The sequence below is a fragment of the Microchirus variegatus genome (assembly GCF_963457635.1).
Source record: "Microchirus variegatus genome assembly, chromosome: 17".
In the NCBI taxonomy this organism is placed as follows: domain Eukaryota; kingdom Metazoa; phylum Chordata; class Actinopteri; order Pleuronectiformes; family Soleidae; genus Microchirus; species Microchirus variegatus.
This window is the reverse complement of record NC_139818.1, coordinates 18,947,210-18,965,761: the sequence shown is the minus strand read 5'-3', so window position 1 is coordinate 18,965,761 and position 18,552 is coordinate 18,947,210. Positions and strand designations below refer to the sequence as shown.

The following is an 18,552-nucleotide window of genomic DNA, read 5'->3' as shown; positions in this document are numbered from 1 at the left end:
CACACAGAGGATTACACCACACTCTGAAGCACGCTGAATGTTCAAAAATAAGCCCAAACGATGGAGTCTAAATTTGTAAGGATCCTTGACGGAGATAAAAAAGTGAGTCCCTGTAGTCTGTCCGGTGCTCATCAGAAGAAGTCAACACACAAATGGAACGTGAGCTCAGTTGTTGCACAAAAACAGTCAGAGATCAGCGGAGGGAGGTAAACACATCATTAGTCGAGTCAGTCAGATGCGACCAGGCAACGCCGGGATGCCCACCTGACACTGAATTATTGACGAGACAGCCATGTTTTATACATGTCGAGAAATGACTCCTTTTTTGCTCCCGCCGGCGACTGAAGGCGGGAGGTGAGAACGCAATAAATCCAGCACTTTTAGCTTGGCTCGCTCGCTGAAGTTTAATGGGTCATAAAGTGCGGCACCTGGCAAAGGGATGATGTGCGAAAACGTAATTTCTCAAGGTGAAACAGTTTAGAGGTGGTGGTGGTGGTGGTGGGGGAAACACACACACACACACACACACACTTTCCTCGACGTGATCCGTGCCAAGTGAGGTGAAAACAAGTCCAGCTGCAAACTTTCAGCGCACTACAAAGATGACTCCCTTTAACACACACACACACACAGACACACAAAGAGGGCTGACACTCGCACAGATGGTCTGAAGCACAGGCAGAGGTGTGAACGGACAGTCGGCATGAAGCAGATGGGTGCCAAATGCGGTGAAACACACAAACAGGCGTAGATAACAAGCTCGCTTTATGCTCGCATGAACACAAACAGAGAGGAGACAACAGAGAGGAGTAGGAGGGAGGAGGAGGAGGAGGAGGAGGAGGAGCAGCGGCGGCGGCGGCGGCAGCAGCCACCCTCGGACTTAAGAAGCAGGGATTCCACAGAGCGAACCTCGATTTCGTCACAAGCCCAAAACACACATGAATCGAAGAGAAGGGAAAAGCAGGCGCAGAAGAGCCGATGATGGGTTCACGCAAAAAAAGAGTGTATATTCCTGTTGCTCGCACTATAAAATGGACACCATCAATTACACACTGTCACAGCACTGGCTGTCTGACTGACTGACTGTCACTTCGTCCTCCTGCTCTCCATCCATGTGTGGAGGTGTGCTGTCATCGTCGTCGCCTCTCCCCTCCACTCAGTGCACTTCTCCCAGTCACTGTTTCCTCTCAAGACTCTCGCTGATCGCAGTCGCTTCCCCGCCGCATGTTCGGCGGGGGTGTGGGTGTTTGAGAGGCAAAAAAAGGAAAAACGTGGCGGTGGTGCTCCTCTGCTGCCGCTGATGTCTTTCGTATATCTCCCTGTGCTTGTCAATCTGTTGCGATCTTCAGCCTTTGTGTTTTTTTATTTTAACGTCCCTTCTCCCTGCTGCTGCTGCGGAGGAGGAGGAGGAAGAGGAGGAGGAGGTGGAGGAGGAGAGGACGGGAAAGGAGAGCTGGCTGCCTGGATCGCAGAGAAAAAGAAGCTGATGAGGACAGTGCTCTCCCTCTGCCTGCCTCTCTCCCTCTCTCACTCCGTCAATGCGTACCGCCCTCCTTCCTTCCTTCCCTCCCTCCCTCCCTTCTTCTCTCAGTCAGTGCCAGCAAATCACAGTCTACCAACTGCTGCCCTCGTCCACGCATACACACACACACACACACACACACACACACACACACAAATGCAGATGATGTTATGCACACTTTTTTTAATATACTTGCAAATGGTAATTAGTATTCAGCGGTGGTTCGGTGAGGTGAGAGCGGGGAGGAGGAGACACGGTCTACAAAGGTTTGTACCATCACGCGTGTCTGTCTGTGTGTGTGTGTGTGTGTGTGTCTGTCTTTCTGTGTGTGTGTGTGTGTGTGTGTGTGTGTGTGTGTGTGAATTCATCACCAGTGACATTTAACCGAGAAATAAAGCAACCGTTTGACGCGATGAAGCGATGAGTTACATCTATTATCACAAATAAATGATGATTGTCAGAGCCGTGCGTGATTTGCACCGTTGTTGTCATCCCGATCCATTAGTAACACAGACGTATTCATCTTTATCCGAGCATCTCAGCTCACTTTCTGTAAGTGGAATTCTGAACAATATTCTCATATTTTTAACTATAACTATTTAACCCTTAAAAAACAGAGCATTTAGGCTGCTTTTTTAAATATCATATATATGTTGAAACCTATATACAGAGGCTATAAGAATGTCATATCAGGGGTCTCAAACTCAAATGACCTGGGGGCCAATGCGCCAATCTATTGTGGTCAAGAATGGGCCGGCCTAGAGAACAAAAAGTTCAAATGTTCACAATATTGCATCATGATATCACACATATACTTAATAATACTATTTATGATGCAAAATTAATGTATTAATATTAGTGCTGTCAAACTTTAACGCCTGACTGACCGGAAAAAGACACGTGTGACGTCATGTTTACGTGACTCCCGATTGTTAAGATGAGTCTCTAAAGTAACGCTACACTTTAAAAACAGAGGCGCACGTACGCAGTACACAGGTACGCTGGTTATTTGTTGCGCTCCAGTTCCACTGTAGGTGCGCTAACGGCGCTAAAAGGAGCTAATGCAGCTAACGGAGCTAACTGGTAAACGGTGCCTGGACTCCGGTGTCGCGGCGCGTAAACATGGCGTCATGCGCGTCTTTTTCTGGTCAGTCGTCATGGAAACGTCGTCATGTGTTGTGCGTTAACCTTTTGCACAGCCCTAAATAATATCAAAAACAGACATTTATTTTAAATTACATAAATAATAGTGTGGACAACTGGAATTAAAATTCGTACCAGGAGCCGTTTCGGGGCCACTGCCATTCATGGCTCAGGCCCTAACAAGCGTATTTATATATGTAATTGAATGTTGTATATGATACATTTAATAATGAGATAATAATGACCAAATGTCTTATTATTACTGTTATAAGAAACATTGCTAGCAAACATATATTACATTCTGGAGGGCCACATGTAATCGATTGGGGGGCCGCATGTGGCCCCCGGGCCGCCAGTTTGAGACCCCTGTCTTATATCCTTTTATTGCAGCACAACCTATTGTAAGCAATCTGATGAAATTATTGTATTTTTCCCCATTTTCACCAAATTTATATACATACCTGAGCAAAAAGTACTCAAAATGTCTAAAATCAGATTTAATTAGGGAAATTTGGATATATGTCCCAGTTCAAAGTTCGTTTGGCTCATTTGTATGAACAAAAAGAAAAGAAAAACGGTCTGTGTTGTGACTTCTGTACAATTATCGCGACTAAAACGTACTAACGTTGACTCTACAACACATATGAACATGAAAAGACACATTTTAGAAAGCCTTTAAACAGCCCTGTCCACAATGTCCATATAAGGAGTTGTGTATTATTCCCACTGTAATATACAACAGAAGGTGCCATGTGACCATTAAAGGTTAAGTAATATTCAAATATCCAATTGTAATTATCTGCCTCTGATCATTTTTTGGCAGGTGAGGGATGTTAATAATTTTCTCAGAAGAAGCAATATTCAGATTTGATATGATCATTTTAGTGTGAGATGCGAGTAAAACGTGACTACAAAATATTGCAAAAACTCTTTACACACAACGCATTCTTATCGCACGGCAGATTTTTAGCGTCTGTGGCCAAATCAAACACATTTGCGCAACGTCAGCTCTAATTGATTCAAACCGACGCGGAGCCGTGTCCTCAAACCGCTGGAGAGAGTGAAATAAAGCGAATACATGGACGGAGGCAGAGGAAATGAAATGTCCGATAAAAAGAACACAACCTTTGCGAACAAGACAAATGAACGTGTTTCCCTAAGAGAATTTGGTCAAATGGGATTATTGACTCGAGAGTGAGCAACAGGGGTGCAAATAAAACGCGGAGATTTACTGGCCGTGTCGACTGCGCGGAGGGGGTTGAGCAATCTATAATAGAAACGGACAAAATCCTAAATGTCCAATGATGATAATGTGTTTCACGTAGGGCTGAGCAGGCGATCGCTGTCAAATTGATGTCACGTGTTTCAAACGGTGCAATCAGAGGATCTCAAAGGCTGCAATTTCACATCTGACTCATGGATTTAAACCAAATTGAACCTTTAACAGTGAGCAGAAAGCGATCTCATTGTCCTTATTAATCCAACTCTGTGTTCCTCGTTCATAACGTGGACCGGCGTCTTCTCACAGAGTCGGTCTCTCCCAGAGGAAATGTGGAGAAAAGCCAAACAAGCCGCGTCCAAGTGACATCTCGTTACTAAGAAGCTTTGGTGTTAATTGCCTTCTCTCTCTCTATCTCTCTTCATCATTCTTTCCATCTTTTACTCATGTGGGCAGAAAACCACCCCCATGAAAACCACTTGGATGTTGCCTTCTGGGCAAAGCACTTAACCCGGGGAAATCTTAAAATGAAGCTGGTTTACATCCGCAGACAGAACCAGGGAAACACCTGCTCATCAAGTAGAGGCCAAATAATGGAGAAAAAAGAGCTAAATAAGCTTAAACTGTGACCTCTATCAGTTTATCCGTCTGTGAGTCTCTCCCTCACTCAATATTTCACATCCTGTCTAAATGTCTTGCAGTCTTCTATGAAGAGTCCAGACAGCTCAGGGAGAGAGAGACGGTGGGGGTCTGGTTTTTCTCTGCCCTTCAAGCGTCTTACACTCCCTGTTTTTTTGTTTTTTTTCCAATTTTCTGAGCGAATGTGTGAGATTTCTGTGTCCTTCAATTTCCTTTTGCTCTGCTGCTTGTACGATTGACATATACAGACTGGACAGCAGGTGCTGGGTCTGCAGTTCAGTTTTCCCTGTTTGACCACTGCCCACGATCAAAGATATAGAATAATAAACAAGATCGAGATCATTCTGAGGAAAACCCCATATTTATTTGCTGCTCCTGCTTCAACTTCAGAGTTTTATTTACTGACTATCGGAAAAAGACAGACGTGCTGTTTTCCTCACTGTAAACACTTTGACTGAATCAACGGTAAACGTATAACTCTAAAGACAAATAAACTGATTTGTTATCAAATGCACAGTCTTGTATAAAGTACGTGAAAGCGATACTTGAGCAAAAGTACAAGTATCTTATCAGAAAATAACTTTTTTTTTAAATAATATTACTTGAGTAATTACATCACATTTACTGTACTTGAGTATCAAAAGTAGATTTTCTGATATAAAATGTACTTAAGTATTACAAGTAAAAGTAAAAGTCGAAGCCAAATTCTGCAGCTAACAGCTGAGCGGCTAACAGCAGGTGCCGCTAAATACAAATAGTGACATCAAACAGGCACTACGTCACCAACTCAACTCTTATTTTGTAGTAATGAGTAACGAAGATGTCTCGGAGTAAAAGTCCACATTTTAATGAGTAAATGTAAGTTTTCCCTATTTGACCAATGCCAATGATATCAAAGATATGGAATAATATACAGGATCAAGATCATTAGCCGCTCAGCTGACAGCTGAGAGCTGAAACTACTGATAGCTGAATCCCGGCGTCTGGAGTGTACAACGAAAACCCGGAGAGACCAGAGCCTTGGTGTCGGATATGGTTAACAACAAGCCGCTGGTGTGTTTTAAGTCCACTCGGAGCCGAAATCTGCGGCTAACAACTGAGCGGCTAACAATTGAGTGGCTAACAGAGCGGTAACAGCTGAGTGGCTAACAGCAGGTGCCGCTAAAAACAACTAGCGACACCAAACAGGCATTACGTCACCAACTCAGCTTTTATTTTGTAGTAACGGGTAACGAAGACGGGAAACGTATCTGTAAAAGTACACATTTTATTCAGGAAATGTAGTGGGGTAAAAGTTGCCATAAATATAAATAACAACGTAAAGCACAGATACGTGAAAACTCATAACGAAGCATTTGTACATCTAAATAACGTTGTCGCAGAAACGTCATGATATTTAATAACTGTCTCAGCTCCAAGGAAGCAACACAATATCCTACATTTCCACACTAGCACACACCTTTTAAGGACAATGTGTCCTGAGGCCTTAAATTGATGTCAGTTTCAGACTGTTGACCTCAATGTGGCAACAAAAATAAAAACCAAGACACACTCGTAGCTGGGCTTCAACGACAACTGGGGACACACAAAAACAAATAAGTCACCCGATCGATGACATCGGCGCTACGTAATTACAGCCGGACAGAGCGCGGTTCGGCGTCTGATTGAGGCGCACAACATTTTCATTTCAGCAGAATTTGTAATGCAGGCTGTAACCTACTTCAGAGCATCATTAGCTCCCACTTCAAGCTTTAAGCGGGCGAGCAGTGTCGAGGAGAGAGAGCGCGAGAGTGAGAGCAAACCTACAGTATGTGTCTCTGAGGAGAGAGGAGGAAAGTTTCCTCTAAACCAAAGCTCGAGCCAGCGGAGAGCTGCAGCAGCAGCAGTTATGTTTCCCCGTGCAGACGACGGGTGCGAGATGACGAGAACTTCATTACAACTGCGGTGCTGAGACCATAAAGGACTTCTCTTTGTGGTCATCGCACACACAGTGACTCAATCCTGCTGTGATGTCGTTTTTGCTACGTGACACAAACACACAAACCAGCGACTTGTAAAGCAGTTGTTTTTCGGAGTAACTGAATCATTAGGAGCAGTTAATTAAAAAGATTTGTTCACTGAATCGTTCACTACTTCCTGCACCACCAGAGCACAGACACGGTCACTGAAGTGAAACACAACTGAACGGCTTTCAGCATCGCTAAATACACCAGACTACTCTGTTAAAGGCGCCATATGTAAGAATGTGGCCAAAAACAGTTACTACATTCAAATTCAAAATACAGAGGTCTTTTAGGTTTCGTTTTCTAACGTAACTGGCAACCCGTGGTTGCTCGGCAGCTGAGACTCTACTGACTGCAATGATCGGTATACGGCGGTAGTTGGCGCCACATGCCAAAACATGATTTCAAAACATAAACATGATTTGCAGTCTGCAAAATATTTTTTTTAATGCAAATATTTTGGCTGTACTGTTGTTGGTGAGTTCAGTTTGTTATATGAACATTATTCCTGAGTCTCTGTGACATATTAAGAGGATTTTATGGCCAGTTGCTTTAGATTTATTGCATAATGCACCTTTAAACATTGAGATTTTAGTCTTTTTAACTGATCTACAGTTCGACATTGTTCGGTTTGATTCTTGTGTTGGTCACGAGGTCACAAGTACCAGGTATTATTGCTAATGGAAAAGCCAAAAAAAAAAAAATGAGTAGAGTCTGAACTGTATAATGAAAACGCACCATATGATTCACAGTATCGCAGTGTTTTGATTCCTTGGCTGCACAAAGGAAGTGATTCGATTCATGTCAAGACAGACAGACAGACAGACAGACAGACAGACAGACAACAGAAACATTGCTCCAGTAAGTGAGACGGCTGCAAACAGGAAACAGGAGGAGGATTGAGAACACAAAGGAGCACCCACAAAAGAAGTTTCAGAAGGGAATTCTGCTGCTCAAAAAGCCCTGTCATTCAGCTGTTTGATGGGTTAAGCGCTTCTTGTACAGTACCTGCACTGTATACACCTGCAGCTTTAATATAGAAAAGCACTTCCGTATCATACAATCCACACTAGTTTGCAGGAAACAGTAAATTGGTCAGTTCTGTGTTCTTATTATTCCTGAAAGAAAGGCAGCTCGTAACAGAGCAGTCGATGTCTGGCCTGTGTGCTGCTGCTGCAAGCTTGTCATATCTCCGCTGACTGATGGACGGGTGGGTGTCTGGGGGGGTGGAAATATCCTCTGGAGTACATTATGATTCTTTATGGGCCTCGTTAACGAAACCCCAGAACGAGAACAAACTGATTGAGACGAACAAGCTTCCGTACTCGAACGGACAAGCTGCACACTGCGGATAACCTCCCTCCCCGCCTTATGTCCTGTTCCCCCTGTGCTCTGCCATCAACTCAATCCAATCACTTTTTTCTTTTTCAAGTTTCAAGAACAACGAATTCATAATTTATTTGATTATGACCATGTTGCATGAACACATGGCCTGCAGGAGTGAGCAAAGAGCCTTTTTGCATGGGAAAAATAATAAGAACACCATCTAGCCGGCACTGAGGAGATACTCATTATGAAAGGAGTAAACACTGGAAGAATCAACAGCATTAATTGCAGAATATCCCTTGAATCTACAAGACATAACAACGAGAGCCGTAAATGAAATAGGTAAACAGTATAATATAGAAATGAACATAATTAGATGAAAAAATAATGGTTGTAAGCTGGGAAAAAAACAGTACCAGGTGGTAATATACTGTAGGTATCGAGGGGAAGTCAATCCAGAGTCATTATATGGTGTAATCTGTACCTATAGCCGCCCCAAGTATCACCTTAAAAATCCACACAAAACAATAGGGCTCGAGACTTCGCATACATTGGCTCCCATCCCGGTCAGGCTCGGTGTGTTTTACCTCACAAAGCTATTTTAGTTTGTTGTTAGTTTTGTTTTTTTGGCTGCACTGGACCACTGTGCACGACCTGCCTGCCACGCGCCGAACTGCGGAGCTGCACAAATGTACTTTGCTTAACTGGTGAAGCATGTAAAGCTTACAGCTAACTCTTTGTGGTGCCTCCACAAAGCCGTACGGTACGACCAGCGGCGGCAGCTGCTGCTGCTGGTGGTGGTCTTTGAAACAGGAGAAGCTCATTTCAGCCGCGGGTTATTTATACATAAATACTGACATTACTAGAGCAGTCATCATTTTTTTATTATGTAAAACTGAAACGCTATAAGAGTGTTTTTATTGACGATGTACACTACCGTTCAAAAGTTTGGGGTCACCTAGACAATGTCTTTTCCATTAAAAGTCACACTTTTATTCATCAAAAGAGTTGCAAAATGAATAGAAAATATAGTCAAGACATGGGTTTGCAGCTAGAATAGTCGTTCACCACATTAACAATGTATAGAGTTTATTTCTGATTAATTTAACGTAATATACATAAAAAAAATTGTTTTTCCATCAAAAATAAGGACATTTCTAATTGACCCCAAACTTTTGAACGGTAGTGTATGTGTACAAACTAAAATGGGCTATGACCAGCTGCCATCACTGTCAATCAAAAACTGGTTTCGCCTTTCAGACATTTCCTCCAATCATCAAGCAGAAGCCCGGCGTCCATACCCGGCCCACTGCTCCTTTGACTCAGAGAGAAGCCGAGCTTCCGTGGAAGTGACCATTCGATTCTGTGCCGTCCTATAGAGAACAGTGGTTTTAACGCGGAGGCTGCTACGGGAATACGGAAATCACGTGAGACGATTCCGTCATCCGTGATAAACGGACGATCCTGACGATGTTCTGATTGCGTTCTAGCGCTCGTTTTAGTGTTCAAATGTAAACACAACACGGTACATATTCGACAACGTCTCAAGAGTCAGTAGAAAGCCAGTAAACACAGAATAAAAGTTGAGTTGGCGATCAGAGATCATAACTTGCGTTTGAATGCTCAGGAATGTGGACAAATACTTCCTTCCCCAATGTGGTTTCTGTAATTTAGATGCGAGGATGCACCGAGACCCTTCAGGTCTGCACTTAGCGAGGAGGCTCTGATCGGATCACTCTCAGGACAGATGCTTATCTACCAGGTCTGAGCGGGGGTCTACGCGTCGAAGTGAGGCATCACCGCGTCGTTCAGGACAGGTCGTGTAGCCCCCCCGAGTCTGTCTCACACACTCTCTCTGTTCAGACGACTGCTCCATTGTGCTCTTGCCCTTTGTGGTGGGTAATAGGAAAACGTATCAGTCGGTTTAATCAAGAGAGTCTGAACTGGCGAGGTAGGAATTGAGAGACGGGACGAAACGAGCGGAGTTATCGAGGAAGATAAAAGTAGAGCAAAAAAAAAAACCAAGACAAACGGCGAAGGAAAAGAGCTGACGACTGAGCAATAAAAGAGGCAGCGGAGTCGACCTGAGAGGTGGAAAGAGGTGTCATGGGGATGAAAAAGCCCCTCATTATTTTCCACTCCACTGGGCAGTTGATTCCCGTTTTAGCAACAGGGCTCAGTAGTTCAGCACCACGACAACAGTGTCTCCTGTCCTGCAGGCAAATAAAAGCTCCGTCGTATGGCTCAGTTAATCATATAATATATGACATTATATGTCTATAGTTCTGCTTGTGGTTCCAAACCATTCAATAACAATGAAAAATAGACGAAAGTGCATTGCAAACACCTTAAAAAGCCTCCTGGTTTGACAGGACTGAAAGTTTAAGGAAGTGAGAATAGAGGTAGAAGTGGAAGCGCGACGTAGAAATCCAGAGTCTGGGTCTGTTTGTGCGAGATAAACTCTACACTGTGTGTTAGTGTGTGTGTGTGGAGTATAATCAGTGTACAGCACCAAGGTGAAAATGAGACGGGGTGGAAATGGGGGGGTGGGGGGGGTGATGAAGGAGGATTTTCTCTGGCTTTCTTCTAATGTATTTACAGCACAAACAACAACCGCAGATACCAGGCACGACAAGGAAGGAGTCGAGCACACGGGCGGAGGAAATGAGGGGAACATGGGTGGTGATTATCGTCATGTAGCAGGAAATGACGGAGCGATAACGGGCCCCCCGACGAGAGACGGGAGGAGAAAACAGGGAAGCTAGTTTTCACCACCAAAAAAACAAGGCCGACTCACTGTATAACCTCGCTGTCACCGAGGAGATTCATCACAGTTCACTTAGAGACAGAGAGAGAGTTAATAAACTCAATGGTTAATTTGGTTAATAGGTGACCGGTTTAGACCGGACAGAGAGCGAGAGGTCAGCCGACAGATAGCGCTGAATAAACACGCACAATCATAATATAAACAGTGCTGTTATCCTGCTAGCGCTGCCTACGTGCCATTTACAACAGTAGTATTATTATTATGTCACTATTTTATTAAAAAAATATATGTATATATGTCCTGGAAGGTGCTGGTTTACATATTCAAAATAATAGGTTTGACAGAAATTATGCTAAAATTGACTTTTGGCACGATTTATAACTACCAGGTTGTCATCTGCAAAAGTACAAACAGTGAATGGAAACACACTTTACGGTGTGTTTATTTGATGTGTTTATACGATGATGGTACTGTGATGTGGTGGAGGTGGGAAATGCTTCCTGACTGAAAAGTCTGTAAATATAAAAAGGGAAAAACTGGACTGTAGCTCCAGGTGATTGAGCGAGACCTTACACAAACGTGACTTCAGAGGACATTACATTGACTAGCATTCATTTCCTGGAGACTAATCTTAAATATAACTACTACTGACCTAATCCTACCCATACAACATGTCTTCGCCTTCAAATCGAACCGTTTGGTCCATAAAATGTCAGAAAACGTGAGAAAAAAATGGTGATCAGTGTTCGTCAAACCTGGAAATGACGATGAAAATGATTCAGTTTTAATGATTTCTTTGTTTTATGGAGCAAAGAAACAAGGGAAAATATTCACAATTAAGAAGCTGAAACAATCAGAAATCATGTTTTCATTGTGAAAAAAGCTTCAAACTGATGAATCAATGAGCAAAATAGTTGACGATTCATTTGGTAACCGATTGATAATCGATTAATTGAGTCATTCTTTCAGCTCTATCGCTTTTTGTCCCCATAATGGGACTGTGTGAACAGATTGAGGTCCCCATGACACACACTAACACTAACATAAGCTCTGAAAAAGGCCTTTTAAGGAGCAGTCAAAATGTCCTCACTTTCCCAAAATGTCCTCACTTTCCCAAAATGTCCTCACTTCTTAGGTTGCAGACGTGTTTTGGTGTCCACAAAGACACCCATACGAGAACACACACACACACACACAAGCGGTAATGTATTTATGAACAGCTGTGCAACACAATCCCGCAGAGGAGAGGACAAGTGAAGAAGGCAGCTCAGGACTGTGAAGGCAAAGGAGGAAATAGAGCAAAACTGGGAGGAGGAGGTGAAGGAGGGCGGATCGGGACAGTGGAGACACGGCGACGTCCATAGACAGAGATTTGACTTCACCAGAGCAAAGATAAGGAGAAAATGAGAGGGCAAGGCAGAACATTTAGAGTCAGAGAACGAGGGAAATACAAAAAAAAAAGAGGAGAGAATAGAGAGTGTTGCTCGAGGCGGCTAAGAAAGAAGGGAGTAAAGAGAGGGGAGAGTGGAGATTTGAAGCCACTGTTCCTGGATCTGTAAAAGCATGAACAAAACTGCTAATGCACGCCTGTCAGACTGTTTCTTCTCCTCTCGCTCTGCCTCACTTTTGCTCGCGGTCACATGGCTGCGGCTTGAATACTATTTTGCCCTTAATAACCCCGCCGCAGCTTTTCATTTCAGAGTTCATTCCCTTCATTTCAGACTCTCTCTCTCTCCCCTCTCTTTTCTCCCTCATGCATTATAAATACCCCCATTACAACTTGTTGACTTGCACTTCACGGCCCTGCGGCGTGTTGACGGACCACTCACGCAGACACAACTAATCAACGGCGTCGTCGTTAGGCGGGAACCGGGTCGACCTGCGTTTGATCGAGTTCTTTCACCGGCGTCACGTGGGCCCCCGAGGCCTCTGCCTGAACCCTGATCCATCGCGACCAGACCGGTCCGGATTAAGGGTCAATTCCAATTTCTCGCTTAACCCTCAATCTTAACCCTCAATCTCAAAAGTGCGCGCTCCCGCTAGTGCAAGTGCTGTCCCGATTCTCAGAAAAATTAAGTTGAGGGGCGAGTTTAAGGGCTGTATCGCCCTCAATATTGAGATTTTTTCCGAGACCACCATTGCGAGCAAGGGCTACCCAGAATGCATTGCGTGTTTTCACATAACAAAGATGGCGCCGAAAGCAACGAAGCGAGTGCAATACAAATTAAGTCTTTTCTTTGTTAATAGAGATATAAAAATGATGAAAACCATTGTATTATCTAAGTTTATGCCCATATTATGGATTACTGACATCATTGTTGCGTAACATTTATTTATATTTTACGATCTTTTGTCAATAGCCGGCTGGTGCGGACAAGCGATCGTTTGCTATGGTTTACTTTTCAATAAGCCGTGGTGTGTGGTAACTGTCAGCTGAATATGTCCGTGGTTGTGGTATTTGTATGAGTATCATCTTATAACTAACTGACAACCTAATAACTTGACTGACAAACGGATCGTAATAAATAATCGTGACGTAAATGTGTTCTTCTTCTTCTTCTTTTTTGGAGTTGACAGACTGGACGCAGCTTTCGCGTTATTCTGCGCCCTACAGTCTGAAGACGTATCTGCATTTAAGGGGTGTCCCATTTCTAAGTGACAAAATAACCCTCAACACTTGGTTTTGAGGGGCCAGTTAAGATTAAGGGTTGAGCTTGAGGGTTAAGATAGGAATTGGAATTGGCCCTAAAACAACAGCCTAATCTATAACGCTTCTGATGTCGCGCGCAGATAACTCGTTCTCCTGCTTTCCAGATCACACAGCACAATCGGTCCTGCTAGCATGAACGTGGTGGGCGCAGGCAGGCCTGTGATCGCAGCTCGCTCTGGAGACGACAGCGGATGCCAGCTGGCAGCGAGCGCAGGCCAGACAGGCAGGCTCTGTCGCAGAGGATCTGAGGGGGACAATACAGCGCTGGCACACACAGTCTGCTCGCTCTAGTTCGGGATGTGAGTCTGCATATGACAGCATGTGTGTGTGTCTCTCTGTGTGTGTGTTTGCTATATTAGACTTGAGGAAAAAAGCTTACTTTGAGCAGATCCTTGGCAAAATCCTGGCCCTCGTTCAGTCCTTCCAGGTTGCCGACGAACTGCGTGAATGACATCCTTTTGCCAATGTTCTGCAAACAACAACAACAACAACACATTAATGTTGTTTAATTTCATGCTTCAAATTTGAATGATTTATTTTTACATTTATCAATTAAACAACATGAAGAGCCAGGGGGGCTCGTGTTGCAGATCATCATATTATCCGACGGCTCCGTCAGAACCGTGTGCCAAATCTGAGCCAGCTAAATGGAACTTGGCCATCATTCATTTCATTATTTACACCTGTGCGTTTCCTCCTTTAACACACATTAAAAACGGCTGCTGTGTGTGCAGATATGTGTGCAAAACAAATATGTTTTCTTCAAAAAAAAAAAAAGAAGGTATTTAATTGTTCAGTCCTAGCGTTTCCTACTGTATCCAGTACAGAGGTTATATCAAATGGATTGTTTCCCGACTTTAACTCACTCCACTACAGACAACATAATTAAAGATGCGATCCAAACTGCAGTAGCGAGTAATCCACAGAGCAGCTGTGACGATAAATGTCAGCGTTATTATTGCAAAGACCCTGATCACTGCTGAAATGATGGAAACTGCATGACTGCATGGTCACGTTGATCTTTTATTGATGCTTTATCTTTGACACGATCAGAATTTTAGACCCATTTTTTTATTAAAAAAAAAAAGCAAAATCTTTGTCCTACTGTAGGGCTACGACGATTATTCGATTAATCGTTAACTATTTTGTCCATTATATTATTGGGAGATTATTCAGTTGTTTTCCAATCATAAAAACAAGTTTTCTGATTATTCAGCTCCTTAAATGTGATTCAAAAAGACCTTGGAGGAGAACGCAGCATGCTCTTTACTGCACTGATCTTTTGTGTCCGACGGAGTCAGTCTGCCTGGTATAGCTCTACGGTATGTACAGTGCACAAACAATTATCTGTACACACACTCACACAAATAACAACAGACACACACTCGCTCTACTCACTTGACCGTGGAGATCGGTGTTGAGCAGCATCAGGGCACAGGTGAGAGTGTGAACTGCATCTGAAGGATGAAAACAGTGTGTTAGCTTCTCTCCGAGACATCCTTCTATATATATATATATATATATATATATATATACACACACACAGTATATGGAGTATGTTATACAAAATAGTGGTTGTTCTAATTTGCCCACACCTTAATGAGCTGGATAATATTAGATTACATACAGTACAGTATGAGATATTGGATACATTTGGCAACCATGGTTACGGTAGCCAAGGATACAGAATTATAGTGGGAAGTATTTATATCAGCAGATAAATGTATTATTATTTGAGTTTATATATAAAAAAAAATGATAGGCTATTGAGATAATAATAAATGTGCAATGTACTGTAATGATATAATCATGACTAGTTATAACACACTCAGTAATATAATATTATTATACTATACAATACAATATTATTATTGTAAAATTAGCCTTTAAAAAAAAAGTTTTTGGGGTACTTAAGATACTTAAAATAATATAAAATAGTCATGAGTGATGGTACGATACCACTTTTTTTTGTGTCTGACACCGATATCACAAACCTGAGTATCTACTCATACCGATACTTTGCTGAGTCATTTCAAAGACATACTGTAATTCTCCAACTGTGTAACAAAAGGAAGAAATAAACAGCCCAAACATGACTCAGCAAAAACGCTTTTGCTCACTGTGCATACAGTCTGTGCATGTGATAAATAGGATTTTCAATATCTAATCCAGTGATTTAGACCAGTATCGGACCGATACTGATTACCATCCCTATTAGTCAGTGATTATAATAATAATCATACTTGTTGATTTACAGATCATTTTTAATGTATTTTTCTACATTCTGGTAAGTATATATTATAGTATAGTATAGTAGTATAAGTACCTAGCCACTTCTTAGTTTACTGCTCTTAACTGCCAGCCAATGCCCATTTTATTGTAATAATGTGCATGAATCAACATTTAATATGTAAAGTAAATCACTACAGTGGACAAACAATGGCCAAAGTGTAATGTATCGTGCATTATTTATGCATTTAAACATTGAAATGACCCACTTCAGACATAATATGGCCGTGGAACAGAACAGTGGTCGTGAAAAAGCGCCCTCGCTCTCTGCAGCACTCACCCTCTGACGGCATGACGTCGGGGTTGCAGTCCCAGTAACGCCTGGAGAAGTGTGACAGCACTCTCTCCCTCTCCTGAGTCTCCCCCATCAGAGCGAACTGCCGGAGGAAAGTCCTGCAGCCACAAACACATCACAGTCACACACACACACACACACTACTTTAAAAATAGATGCTACTGCACGTTAAAGATGATAAAGTTGTGGAGCGCACGCTCAGCATGAGTAAAATCTGAATAAAAGGAATATCATGTATATCTGTCTGTCACTTTAAAGTGCCGGGCCTATGTTGCCCTCTAGATGGCAGTGTTTTACAAGAGAAACAATATCCTCCACCACATGCTGTTTAATCTAAGAAAGATAGAATTAATAAAACTGCATCTAAATACAGACCTAATGTACACTTATATAAGGAGACAAAATTTTAAATGATGCTGCGTGATAAGCAAAATAATTATAACCATTTTTATTATTATTATTATTAGGCAATGAATGTGTACAGTGTATGTACTGTATTTAAGCCACATTTAAACCACTTTTTCAACACATACAATATTACATACATTCATTTATGTTAATTATAATAATTAATTCCAGAGACATGTAAATGTGTGTGTTCTCACCTTAACGCCTGGTCAAGAGTGAGTCCTGTGAAGTTGAAGAAACTCAGATACTCCTCGACTACCATACGACTGAAGTCATTACTGTAAATAGATAGATATAAAGATAAATAAATAACATATGCGGAGGAATATACATCTGAAATGATGGATTAACAACATTACAGCAACAGAATATAAAGAGGTGTACAGCAAATACATGTATTTTGAACTCAGCTTGTCAATAGTTTCTTCATTTTCTAAGTAAGTTGTGAACATAAATATATGTATATCTTGTTTTTTTTATGCTAATTGTACTGCATCGCCATGGTCTTCCACAAAGTGTATGCTAATATGAATATATTTAACATCACAATACACACATTTAATGAGAAATGGTGTGTGTCAGTGTGTTGTAAAGTGCTTTGGAGAGTAGCAGATGGAAGCTGAAGCTGTTGTTGTTGGTTCCTATGTTACATTAAGTCAATGGGTTTCAGGCTGACTGCTCTGAATCAGGTGATAGCTTCCTTGTTGTTCGGTTGTGCTCATCAAACTGGTCGCTCATGTGGTTGTTTGCTGTTAGGTGTTATGGAGGTAAATAAGGCAGTCGAAGTGTTATTGTGTTCAGGGGTGGTTGATGAGATCGCAGTGCTAGTTTGCTCATTTCCAAGCCATTTTGTAACCTTTAGAGAGAGTTTTTTGGCAGAAATTGACTATACTACCATGAAATAAGTTTGTATAAATGTATAACTGCAAAAGTTGGAGGTTAAAACAGCAGAGAGAGAGTGTAATATAGTGTTTATATCCTTTCTGGTATGCTAATGGTGCTTTTCCACGACACGGTCCTGGCCAGGTACTATCTCTTTTCCATTAGAGATAGTACCTGGTACTTTTTTAGTATCGCTCTAGTGAGGTTCCAAGTGGACTGAGCCAATACTGTGCGTCGTCCCTGGAAGAGTCATGAGCGTGATGTGCAACACAAGAATCAAACGAAACAATACCAATCTGTAGATCAGTTAAAAAGACTTAAAAATCCTGAAAACTTGCGTTAATCTCCAACATTTAGCAAGGATATGTCTTAAATCTCAACATTTACAGAAGCACTTTGTGTATTTAGCAACAGCACTGCTGAAAGACAGCAATCGTGAGCCGAATAGCAACCCGTCCCACGGTATTTCAGTTCAGTGACTGTGTTGTGCAGGAAGTACTGAACGATTCTGTAAACAAATCTTTTTAATGAACTGATTCTAATGATTCATTTCACCCAAAAATACTGCTTTACAAGTCACTAGTTTCTGTATACGTCATGGCAGTTTCATGCAGCCGTGCTATGATGACTCCACCCACGTTGAGGAGGTACTATAGTGATGGAAAACCATAACGTAAAAAGTCGAGCCGTGCCGAGTTGAGGCGAGCCATGCCGGGACTATGTAGTGGAAAAGCAGCATAAGGCCAACGTAGATCCCTGGTGTGTTTGTTCTCACCATTAATTTAATAACAATTTTGAGATTCCAACAGCTCAAAAAAACCACATGGGAGCTCACTTTTTGCTGAGGTGACGCGCCACATCGGACTTCCTGAAGCCGTCCAAGTTGAAGAGCCGTTTGGCGAGGCGCCTGGCCGCCGCCACATCCGCGCGGTGGCTGCCATTAGTGAGGGTGTCGCTGCTGTCCAGACCCAGTCTCTCGCTGAGGTCCTGGTCCAGCTCTGAATCGGTCGCCAGGCGGGCTTTCTCCCTGCTGAGAGGGGGAAGCAGACATGAATGAGTGATTCAAATCAGAGCCACATTAGACATGCAGAGAACGATGTGAAATGGAAGAGGGGGGGGAAAGGAAAGGGAAGCATGTGACGATGCAGATATCCAAGACTGAAAAGTGGGACAAAGAGAAATAAAGATGTGAGAGGACTCCTACTGAGGCAGGGGGGGGGGGGGGGTTCTTCCTATGATTTAATAACATCGAGTTAAATGTGTTGGGGCCAAATAGAAACAATAATATTGATCAAGAGAAAGCGTGAGTAAAGCTCAGAAGAAAATACTAAACTAAACTAAAATATTAT

General features: G+C 42.4%; 2 protein-coding genes across 2 annotated transcripts in view; both read right to left on the bottom strand.

Annotated features, from left to right (window-relative positions):
* Nucleotides 1-18,552, bottom strand: part of LOC310939477 (S-adenosylmethionine synthase-like) — a 151,185-nt gene that overhangs the window by 58,928 nt on the left and 73,705 nt on the right. The window lies entirely within an intron of this gene.
* Nucleotides 1-18,552, bottom strand: part of LOC310939058 (uncharacterized protein) — a gene marked incomplete at both ends in the record, with an annotated part of 48,173 nt that overhangs the window by 18,280 nt on the left and 11,341 nt on the right. The window contains 5 exons of the mRNA XM_083903725.1: nucleotides 13,709-13,798; nucleotides 14,728-14,786; nucleotides 15,899-16,011; nucleotides 16,519-16,599; nucleotides 18,039-18,233. Of these exons, the coding sequence (XP_083759851.1) occupies nucleotides 13,709-13,798; nucleotides 14,728-14,786; nucleotides 15,899-16,011; nucleotides 16,519-16,599; nucleotides 18,039-18,233 (538 nt within the window). The remainder of the gene's footprint in view (nucleotides 1-13,708; nucleotides 13,799-14,727; nucleotides 14,787-15,898; nucleotides 16,012-16,518; nucleotides 16,600-18,038; nucleotides 18,234-18,552) is intronic.